The sequence below is a fragment of the Ovis canadensis genome, chromosome 12 (genome assembly GCF_042477335.2).
Source record: "Ovis canadensis isolate MfBH-ARS-UI-01 breed Bighorn chromosome 12, ARS-UI_OviCan_v2, whole genome shotgun sequence".
Lineage (NCBI taxonomy): Eukaryota > Metazoa > Chordata > Mammalia > Artiodactyla > Bovidae > Ovis > Ovis canadensis.
Genome location: NC_091256.1, coordinates 91,700,988 through 91,712,230, shown reverse-complemented (window position 1 = coordinate 91,712,230; position 11,243 = coordinate 91,700,988). Strand labels below are relative to the sequence as shown.

The following is an 11,243-nucleotide window of genomic DNA, read 5'->3' as shown; positions in this document are numbered from 1 at the left end:
GGCCAGGAGGGGCTCTTGTCTGAAGGTCCAACCACGAGGGACCTGCTTCCAAACGTACGTGATTGTCGCTGGGACCAGCTTGTTGGCCACGCTCAGTCCTGCAACGCGGACCTGCCCGACACAGCGTTTCCTTCAAAAGCAGGCAGGAAGAGGGACATCACTGGTGGTCCAGTGGCTAAGGGTCCAGGCTCCCAGTGCAGGGGGCATAGGTTTGATTCCTTGTCAGGGAACCAGGATCCCACAGGCCACATAACATGAGCAAAAAACAAAAACATTTAAAAATAAAGAGATAATAAAACTTAAAAAGGAGCTTGGACAAGCGGAGGCAATGAGCGAGATGGACACTCAGGCCTGCAGGAGCCCTCACTGTGTGGGCGAGACATCCGTCCAGACTCCAGGCCAGTCACTCTTGAGGGGCAGCATCCACACGAGCCCCTCAGAGGCAGAAACCGGCAGGGCTGCATGGGGTCTGCCCACCAGCGGCGCTCCCGAGCTGAGTTTTGAAGGAGCAGGGGGCTCAGGGAGAGCGTGGGGGTCGGCAGGAAGCCAGAGCCCAGGGGCGTCCCCGTGTGTGTCTGTGTGCATGCTTGTGCATGTGTGTGCTTGTGTACATGCATGTGTGTGCCTCTGTGTGTGTGCTTGTGTGTACATGCGTGTGTGCCTGTGTGTGCATGTGCTTTTGTGTGTGCGTGTGTGCCTGTGTGTGCGTGCTTGTGTACACACGTGTGCCTGTGTGCATGCGCCTTTGTGTGTACATGCATGTGTCTGTGTGTGTGCTTGTGTGTGTACATGCGTGTGTGCCTGTGTGCGTGTGCATGTGTGCCTGTGTGTGCATGCTTGTGTACACACATGTGCCTGTGTGTGTGTGTGCTTTTGTGTACATGTATCTGTGTGTGCTTGTGTGTGTGCGTGTACATGCGTGTGTGCCTGTGCTTTTGTGTGTACATGCGTGTGTGTGCCTGTGTGTGCACGTGCTTGTGCATGTGTGTCTGTGTGTGCATGTGCGTGCGTGTGTGTGTGAGCTCGCAGGGCTCTGGGCCTCTGGAGAGGGCCTGGTTAGCAGTGCTGGTGGAGGGTGACCCAGGCCTGTGCCCGCAGACAGCCCGTGCACCCCGAGTGCTGTCCCTTTCACAGGCGCTCCCTCCACACGTCTCACGGCGATCCAGGAGGCAGACCATGTCGCAAGCAGGCACGGCCTGGGTCCGCACTCGGGGCTGTGATCAGGGCTCAGGCTTCAGCTGCCTCCCATACACCTGCTCGTGTGGCTCCAGACCCGGCCCACAGCGCTGCTTCTGTACCAGCCCCCCACCCGTACCCCTCCTGCGCCCTGGCCCCCACCACCCATCTCCATCTTCTGCGACCACCAGCCTCCTCAAGGAGCACGCCCACACTCGCTTGTTCTCATGAAGCCACGGCGCGTCACGGATTCTCCTGAGGAATACGGTGTGATGCCTCTTACGTGTGGAATCTCGAAAATACAGCAAACTAGCAAGCATGGCAGAGCAGGAGCAGACTCGTGGACGCAGAGAATGGGAGGGAGTCAGGGTGGACGCAGGGGCAGGGGAAGAAGAGGGCTGAGCGACTACGCATAAAATAGATAAGCTGCAAGGATATACGCACAATAAGGAATAGAGCCAATATTTCATAGTAACTATAAATGGCGTATAACTTTTGAAAATTGTGAGTCACTATATTTTACACCTGAAACGTAATTTTTTAAGAGAATGCACTTCAAAAGTGTACTTCAAGCACTTCAATTTTTTTTAAAAAAAAAGAAAATTTAAATTAAAAAAGAATATTCTCAGAAAGAAACATCCAGAGACACAGAGAGATTCAAATAGGCAAATGTTCATTGCATCCTTATATACACAGAGATAAACACTAAAAGGGCGTGGAGGGACTGGATGGCAAATAAACAGTAGATGATAAACACACAGGTGTTAAAATACTTAACGTCATGGCCTCGTAACACAGTGGATTATACATAAAAATGAAGATGCGGGGTACACACAGCATGACCCTGCGTGTGAAAAGTAGTTACATGTTACAAACCATGTGATAGTTAAGTATCACGTACATGTACAGAGGAGTAGATGGAAGGGAAATACCGCAACCGCGAAACGCTAACAAAGGTGATCTCTGAAGGATGGCAACACCACGGTGATGCTTCCTTCTTCATAACTGTCTATCCTTTCATATTTGCCTCAGCGAATGGACGTCTGTAATAAAATAGGGGTTACGTGCAAGAACAGCAGCTCTGCAGAGGCTCCCCCTTGCCTGGAGGAAGAAGCGGGGCCAGGCCAGCAGCCCGGGGCAGCACCTCCTCGGTCCTCCCTGCTGCACCCGCGCTCTGCACCGGCTCCCCTTGCCGAGCCCTGGCGCCTCTGCCCTGGCCACACCTCCCCTGCATCCCCTGACCTCTGGGAGGCAGAACCCGGGGGGCAGGCACAGCACTGCTGAAGCAGAGACAGAGCTGGCTGGGCAGCCTGGGGACACCCCTCCTCCCCGCGGCCAGGAGTCTGTGTCCTGAGGATGCAGGGCACACGGCTGGCCGGGGCTGGGGTGACAGTGCCCTGGGCCCCTGCCCCGCAGCTCACAGCCCAAGACTCCGCGGGGGCCAAGGGCGGGCCTGACAGCTGAAATCAGGAAAGGGGGGGGCCACGCTTCCTGACCCTGGGCAGTGCGGGAGGGGGGTGACTGACGGCCCGAGGGCCCGGGGCGTTCTGGGGACACAGAGCTTTCAGTGCTGAAACCAGAGGAGTCCCCGCTCACCCCAGCAGCAGGTGGCCCCCCTGTGGGTCTCAGGAGCAGGCTGCACAGCACAGGGTCCATCAGCAGAGCCCAGGCCTCACCCTCAAGATGGGCCCTGTGCCCAGGTCGTGAGACGGAGCATTGGAGCCAACACAGGACGCGCGCTGCCCTGCCCCAGGCCCCTCTGCTGCCCCAGGGGGTCCTGCCCAGGGCTGCCCCTGCAGGCTCACACAGACCCTCCCAAGTGGAGGGGCCCCTTGCTGATCCCCTCCTGGAGTTGGACCCAGTGCTGTGTCAAGGTCTGGCTGCAGCCTCCGTCTGCGAGCACCCTCCACACAGGCCCCCTGACGCCCCTTCTCAGCCCCCAGCCTCTGCTCTCACCCTCGCCGCCAGCCTGCGAGCCCCTCTCCCCGGCCACTCACCTGCTAACCCCACAAGAAGGGCTCGTCTGGCGTGGACTCAGGGCACACATCCAGGGCCCGCCGCTGGTGAGCCACTGGGATGCCTAGCAGGTCACATAACCTGTTTCTGAATCCACAGCCTCCGTGGCTGGATGACTCCCCTGTGCTGACGTGGGCCCGTGGAGTCAGTCAGCTCAGTCACCGTCAAGATGACAAGGCATCTACTGAGTCCCAGGGACTCAGCGGCGCGCACGAACGGCAGGAATGGCCGTCCCCAGCGGCGACGGGGGGTGGGGGTGGGATGTGGCCGAGGAGCAGGGAGGGCGGCCTGGTCAGAGCAGGGAGAGACCCCAGGGCGGGCGGCAGTGGGGGTACAAGGGCCCCCGCCTGTCCTGCGCAGGGGCCCCAGCTGGGGGCATGGGGGTGGATACAGGAGGTGCCTGACTGTGGAGGGCGCGCCTCCCGGGGGCCAGGACATCCTCCAGGCACCAGGGAAGGCTCCAGTCGGGAGGGTGAGCCACGTCCCAGGCGGTACACTCCAGCAGCCCAGGGTCTGCCGGGGCCCCTGCACCGGGCCTGGTGGGCACACTGCCAAGGTGCCTCTGCACCCCCAGCTCTGCGAGAGGGCCCCCGGGTTGTGGCGCAATGCCCGCTCCGAGGCTCCCAGGCGCCACCCCCAGTCCCCGCCACAGGCTGGCTCTTGTCTGAGCCTCCACCCAACCCTACTCACCTGAACAGAGCCACCCCCACCCCCGCCTGCAAGGACTCGCCCTGCCTCACTTTCCCACTGATGACTCAGGGCTTGGCAGGGAGGAGGCCAGGGAGGCCGGGCAAGCAGATTGGCAAGGGCCCCACCCAGGCCTCCTGCAAGCAAGGGTTTTCCACTCCGTGCCTGTCTGTAGGGTGCGGCCGGGGGCCCCTGACCCCATCAGCAATCAGCGTGCAGCTGAACACTCCAGGGGGTTGCCACGGGGCCCAGGCTCCTCCCCTTGGCAGAGCATGAGGGTACCCCTGATCCCAGGGAGAGGGCCTTCTTCCCCAGCAAGGTGTGAGTCCCATCCCCTCCGGGGTTCCTAGTGCTTCTCCCCGTCCAGACACCCACCAGCTGCGCCGGCATACTCCGAGCCGGGACCCATACCGCACTTTAGAGGGGCCAGGACCTCCTATGAAGGGAGCAGCCCAAGTGGGCTTGGACAGGAACCAAAGGCTACTTGGAGCCGACAGGGCGGTGTTCCCCAAGAGCAGAGAGGGCCAGGAGCTGAAGGCCCCCGCCACCAGCTGTGCCCCTCACTACCCTTCACAGCCAGCCTCCCGGGATGGCACCCCCAGCGGCACCTGCCCCTCGAGGGCACAGCAGCAACCGCTCGCCCCCTGGACTCCACTCAGACCAGGTACTCCATCTCCACTTCCCCTGGGCCTGCCTGCAAGAGGCTCATGTTTGCTAGACGAGCGTGTCCCACACCTTGATCCCATCTGCTCACAAACACGTTCCCATTTCTGAGTGTCTGGACACGTCCCTCGGTTTGCTGGAAAGAGCCAGGATCTATCTTAGAAGATACAGCAGAATGAAGCCAAGACTTTCACATAGCTTTCCCTGAGTCCAGGACCCAGTGGCAACACCAAGGTCTCTCGCCCTCCACCCACACACAGAGCTGTCGGCCTCCGCAGTCTCCGGAGGCTCACGGCAGACAGCACTGGCTGATCACAGCGCGAGCCAGCCCAGGCGGGGCGCTTATCCGCATCATGGGCTGGGTGGACAGCCTAATGAGAGCACAAACGAGGCGTCTGTAAAAATGCCTTTGTGCCTTGCACGTTCTTATTCAATTGTAAGATGAGGTTCACATATTGGAGAAACGAGAAGCTGCAGAGGGCTCTGGGGGACAAAGGACAGGGGTCGTGACCGGATGGGAGGAGGAGCCTGTGGGGAGCAAGAGGGTTGGAAGCGGCTTCCAGACTCCTGTGGTGGACACTCAGCCTCCCTGCCCCATCGGACTCTGAAGCCGCCACACAGCAACAGGGCAGGCCGGACGTGGGTCAGCCAACGGGCCGTCTCTGTGTCACTCAGGGCAGCACTGTCTCCACCTCCGTTTCTCTGCTGCTGAAACGATTCCTTTTAAACCAGAAGACTTATGATGTCAGCGGAGCAGGCCCAAGTGTGTGGGTGACGAAGGGACGAGCCCCGCTGGGGAGACACGGCTGCCTCCCAGGAGGACAGCAGAGGCCAAAGTGGCCCGTGCAGGCCCCAGGGTCCCTCTGCCAGCACCTCTGAGGCTGTGTTCTCTGGGCTGCAGGGCCCAGGCTGGAGATTTCAGGATAGGGTTTAGCTTGGGAAAGTGGAGGCGAGGAGAGGGATGTTCCCAATACCAGGTCTTTGTGGGAAAGACTCTCACTTGGAGAACAGTGTGGTCACTGCCCTCTGCAGGGCATCAGATTCTGGGACAGGTGTGAAATGGTAATGGCTGAGCCTCTACCCACCCCACCACCTCCAGGCCTGGCACGGCAGTGCGGGGAAGATGGACAGGAGAGGGGAAGAAGTGTGCAAAGAGAGGCCTGGAGGGGTGGGGGGGTCCCGAAAAGGACCCAAGCAGCAGACAACCCCACGAGTGGGCCTCAGGCCCATCAGCTACCCCCACTGAGGTGAATCCAGAGCTGAGCCCGGGGGTTCGTCTCGTGGTCCCCAGGCGGGCCTCTCGGGTCCTCAGGTGCTGGCTTAGCGCTCCTGGGGGGCCGCCCTCCTGCAGGCACAGCATCAAGCCCAAGGCGGACAGACTGCAGAGTAGACAGCAGGGCCGTAGCGGGTGGGGGCTTTGCCGGAGCTCAGAGGCTGGGCCTGGGACGGGCACATCCTGAGATCCTGAGCGCCTGGGGCCGAATCCTCATCCTCACCTCCCCCGTGGCCGTCCCCCTCCTCGCTGGCTCCAGCTGACCCGTGACTCCGACGCCTCCTCCACGGGGGTGCCGCAGCTGCAGCCTCGCCACCTGGAGCACAGTCAGGAGCAGTCACGCCCCGAGAGCCGATGGGGGCCCAGAAGCTGGAGAGGAAGCACAGCCGTCAGGGCAGAAGCAGGTGCGGCGGGGAGCGTGTCCACAGGAGCTGCTTATGGAGAGTCCCCAGACCTGCTCCCGCATTTCAGGAGAACGCCCCCGTGACCTCCGCAGAGAGCTGCTCCCTCCGGTCCCTGAGGCCAGCGGCACCAAAGAGAACCAGCTCAAAGGCCCGGGGTCTGCCTGTCAGCCAGCCGCTCAGGGCCCCCCACTGCACTGTGCCCCCCACCGCAGTGAGAGGCTGTCAATGGGCGGGCCGGGCCCGGGGGTCGGTGGGGGAACGTCAGTTTCCTTTGAGAAAGACAAACTAGACCCTTCCTCAGCTTGCTCCTGGTTCCCACGGGAGGGCCCAGGCAGGGGAAGCCAGGGCTTCTGGTTCTGCCCTGGTCCCTGCCCAGCTTTCCTGACCATAGGCCCGCCCCTGCCCCTGCCCTACGGCCCACGGAAGATCAAGGCATCACAAATAACAAATCGTGGCCCATTCCACCCACCACCAGGGCCCCAACCCTTCCTCCAGCCCCCTTCTCAGCCCAGCCCACATGCTGGACACCAGGGGCAGGTGGACAGGCCCACCTCCCCAGGCAGGAGTGGCCTGCCTGCAAACCTCCCAAATCTCCTGGTTTCCCAAACAGCTCAGCCCTAGGACCGCCCCCTCACCCCCCGCCAGACCTCGCCCTGAGAACAGGTAGTGGGGGTCCCAGGTCCAGCCCAGCCCCTGCCAAAGTCCCATCTGGGGATTCCTGGCTTCTTGGTTCCCATGCCAACCCTGAGCACCCTGCCGCTGAGGAAGTCTTCCTGCCACAATTCCACACTCCAACTCGAGGGCGACAGTCATCCCAGCAGAGAGTGGGGGCAAGCCCATCCCTCTCTGTCCCACCCCCACCCCACTCCCTCAGCCCAGGAGCCCCGCCCTGGCAGGGGTGGAGGCCCCGCGGCCTGTCCGCCAGCCTCCTCCCGGAGTCAGGGCAGAGCCAGCCTCGGGAGGCCGCCGGCCCACCCTCCTCTCGGACTCGGAGGTCACAGTCCGCCCGCCGGCGCCCAGGGGAGGCCGGCGTTCGGCTCCAGGCTGGACTCCTGGGCGCTCCCCCAGGTTTCTCCCTTCCCGCTGGCCCTCGGACGGCCCAGCCTGGAGGGGCCTCGCAGGCTGGGGGCCCCATTTCCTCCGGAGGGAAAAGAGGCGACAGGAGGGCCAGAGAGGAGGGGGGGGCCTCGGACCCGGGGGCTCACCTGACACGACCTCGGGCAGGCCAGGCGCGGCCCCGCGCTCTAGGACACCAGCGCCCCGGCCCCGAGGCTCTGCCGGGCGCGCACGGTCTGGATGGCCTGCTGGTTCTTGAACTTGACCAGGCCGAGGGTGATCTGCGCATTCCAGCCCGGGTCCTCGGGCGGACAGCGGAAGTCGATCTCGCCGCCGCCCTCGGTCACCAGCGTGAAGTAGGTGTGGCGGCCGGTGCTCTCCACGCACTCCACGGCCTTGATGCGGGCGAAGCTGAGCTCCTTGGGCCGGCCGCCCGCGCCCTTGGCCTCGAAGAGCTGCAGCCCGCGCTCGGTGAGCACGCAGCGCTTGCGCTTCCACTGCTGCAGCAGCCCGCCGCTGCGCTTCTCCAGCACGCCCTCCCGGAGCACCGCCGCCGTCATGGGCGCGCGGGACCGCGGCCAGGCCGCGCTGCGCCCCGCCGGCTCTGCCCGCCGCCCGGCCGGCGCGCCTGGTGCCTGTCGGGCCCCGCCTCGGCCCTGGCCGCCGCTCCGCGCCGCGCCGCCCCGGCCCCGGGCCCCAGAGCCCCCGAGCCCGGCAGCCCGCTCGCCTGCTCCTTCCTGGGCCGTCTGCGCGCCGGGCCGTCGCTCGCGGGATGTGCCCTCACATGTCCGGCGCCGCCCCCTGCCTCCTGCGCCGCCGCGCATTCCAGCGCGCCCGGCCCGCCCTCCGCTCCCCTGCGCGCCCGGCCCGCCCGGGGGCGGGGCGCGGTCACCCTGCGGGTAGTGGGCGTGCGGCCGGGGGTCCGAGGGGCTGCTGTCCCATCGCTCGGGCCTTCGGGCCTTTAGTCCGCCGCTCCCGGGGACCTCCGGGCCTTGGACTCGGGGCGGTGGGGGGGGAAGGGGAAGGAGGGGTGGTCGTCTAGACTAGAGGCCTAGCTGCTTGGGAGGGGCCTGTTTCGTGGTCGCCCACCGGCACGGCTGGATCTTGCCGGGGGTGGGGGTGTTGCCAGACAGCTGCTGGAGCTTCCCAGGCCACAGGAACCCTGCCCCAGCTTCTGACCCCTTTCCTCGCTTGGCCAGTTGCCCCTTAGCATTGCGCAATCAAAAGTGAAGATGGTTCTGGGGTTTGGGCGGGGTTGGGGGAGGGCGAGGGGGGATCAGGCTAAGCTGGGTTCCTCCCCCTTGGGCAGATTTCTCCGTGTGGGGGCCCCAGACAGGCTGCCCACAGCGGTCTCTGCTTGGACAGCCCACCTTCCTGTGCCTGCCTCCATCCCCGTGTGGTTTAGATGGCAGGAACCTGGGGCCCCTCAGCCTCCCCTCCCGGGGGAGGAGGAAGGGCCGCGTCTGCACCGGACCTGGGACCGCCCCTGACAGGGCCGGGCTCAGCCCACATAGACCTGGGCCCCGGGGGAGCCCGGCGTGGCCGACGGGGCCTGTTGCCTCTTCCCCCAGGCTCAGGTCGCCGTCCCCCACCCCCACGCCCATCTCGGCTGAAGGCTCCCCTCTCTCTGCCGCCTGGAGAGCCTCCCGTGGACACCACCTTTGCGGTTGCTGCTGGCGTTCAGTGGCTCAGCCCTGTCCAGCTCTGCGACCCCAACTCCTCCCCTTGGTTGAATCCTGCCCACTTTCATTATCTTTCAATTTCCTCATCTGTCAAGCGGGAGGGTTAATTGGCTCTGATCTCAGGCAACTCTGATGCGCAAGATAACATCTGTGACAGCACGGGAAGGAGGCTCAGGAAGTGTTCCAGGGAATTCCCTGGCGGCCCAGTCGTTAGGACTCCAGGGTGTCACTGCTGTGGGGCCTCTGTCAGGGAACTAAGATTCCACAACGTGCGTGCTGCTGCTGAGTCGCTTCAGTCGTGTCCGACTCTGTGCGACCCCATAGACGGCAGCCCACCAGGCTCCCCCGTCCCTGGGATTCTCCAGGCAAGAACACTGGAGTGGGTTGCCATTTCCTTCTCCAATGCAGGAAAGTGAAAAGGGAAGTTGCTCAGGCGCGTCCGACTCTTAGCCACCCCATGGACTGCAGCCCACCAGGCTCCTCCACCCATGGGATTTTCCAGGCAAGAGCACTGGAGTGTGTGCCATTGCCTGCATGGCGCTGCCCAAAAAATTAATTGAAAGAAAAAGTCATTCCACTCCTTCCCCCACTTTTACTGACTTCAGAAGAAGATGGGAACCCGGAGGCTAGGCTCTCCCGGGTCATCAAGCCATCCCATGTTGGCGCGTTCCCCAGGACTTCCGGTCTCTTAGGGCCTGTGCATAGCCTTGTTCACAGTGGGTCACTGCGGGAATCGCGACATGGCGTGTGCTCACGCCCTGTGTTTGCACCCTCCTGCCCGGCGACACGGAGTCTAACGGGAACAGAGCGTGTCCAAGGGAGGGGGGCAACCCCCACACACCGTCCAGGTCAGGGGCTGCCACCTCCCACCCAAAGCTCTGCAGCCCGCATGCGCAGGAGACATGCACGCGCACGCCCACCTGCGCACGCGGGCCAGCTAGCCCCCAACTGTCCCGGAAAGGGCGTGGTCGGCCGAGAGAGGAGAGAGGCCATCGAGACTGGTACCGTCTGAGGCGGCAGAGTGGGGAGCTCAAGTGAGCGCCACAGCTGGCCTTAGGGAGCCCAGGGCTCAGCCTGTCTGCCGGCCACACCCTCCTGGGGCTCCCCGGCCTGGCCCAGGCCCTGACCCCGGTCCTGCAGAGGCGTCTCCCGGGGGCGCCGAGACCTGCATAATCTGGAATCCTCCTGAGCAGCTAGCTCCAGACCAGCTCCGCTCCAGCTGGTTTCTGGCGGTCACCCCTCCCTCTCCAGGTCTGGGACACACTGGTGCTCTCTCCAGACCCAGGTGATTTTACAAACGTGCGGGCTTTAAACGTTTGCAGAGCACCCTCACGTGTCTTTGAGTCTCTGGACCCATGAGATCAGAGGCGGAGCAACCTAGATGAAGTCGCAGAGCTTCTAAATGGCAGAGCTGGGTGAGACCTTAGTGGCTGAGAGGACCGGCCCTGTGTCGGCGTCTGGGGACACAGCTTTCCTTTTACGTGGGAACCAGCCACCCGCACTCTCCTCTCCTGCTGACTGAATGGAGAAACGCCAGGCCTTTGGACACAGGAGTATGGGCTGGAAGAAGACAGGAGCACTGGGGTAAAGAGAGGGCCACGGGAGGGAACTCAGCAGGGCGTCCCCTGTTGTGGAAACGGCAGGTCATTGGCAGCTAAGCCTCGGTTCCCAGCCCACAGCTCCCAGGGTCCTGCGTAGATCCTCAGGACCTGGGAGTCCTGCCCTCCATGTCTGTCAGGGATGAGGAGAGATGGCTCACTCTAAACCTTTTCCCAGAGCTGATCTCTGCTGGTGGCCCCATCTGGGAGAGGTTCAGACCCCAGCTGGATTACTTGAGCCTCCGATGGCTCCAGAGGGGCAGGGGGCTAGTGCTGACACCCCTTGCCTTCCAGAGCTTCTGGACCCCGCCCCCGGGAACAGCACCCCAGGGAACACAGCCCTGGGCACAGCGCTGGCTCTCAGCTGCTGAGGCCTGGCTGGGTCCTGGGCACACTCCCTCAGTGCCATACCTGACCCGACAGGACTGCTGCGCAGAACGTCCCCACGTGCCAGCCCCCTGCCCTCCGTAGGCACCCACTCCCCCAGGGGAGCTGGTCTGCTCCGTTTGTCTGTCTGCAGCAGCTGCAATAGCTGAACTGCAAAACGGTCCAGGGACCAGCAGCCTAGAGATGCTCTGAGCTGCAGGGCATCTGGTCCACTCCAGGGGACTGCCCGGAATGGAAGGGAAGGGAAGATGGGACGAGGTGGGCTGGAGGCAAGAACAGGGCCAGAGAGTAAAATCTCTGC

At 63.3% G+C, this 11,243-nt stretch overlaps 1 protein-coding gene across 1 annotated transcript; it reads right to left on the bottom strand.

Moving 5' to 3' along the window:
- Positions 1 to 1,832: 1,832 nt before the first annotated feature.
- Positions 1,833 to 8,299, bottom strand: PHLDA3 (pleckstrin homology like domain family A member 3). The gene is made up of 2 exons (XM_069545069.1): positions 7,425 to 8,299; positions 1,833 to 6,184 (listed from the first exon to the last, which is right to left on the bottom strand). Exon 1 carries the CDS (start codon positions 8,097 to 8,099, stop codon positions 7,464 to 7,466), a length of 636 nt encoding a protein of 211 aa, XP_069401170.1. The 5' UTR covers positions 8,100 to 8,299; the 3' UTR covers positions 1,833 to 6,184; positions 7,425 to 7,463.
- Positions 8,300 to 11,243: the final 2,944 nt, after the last annotated feature.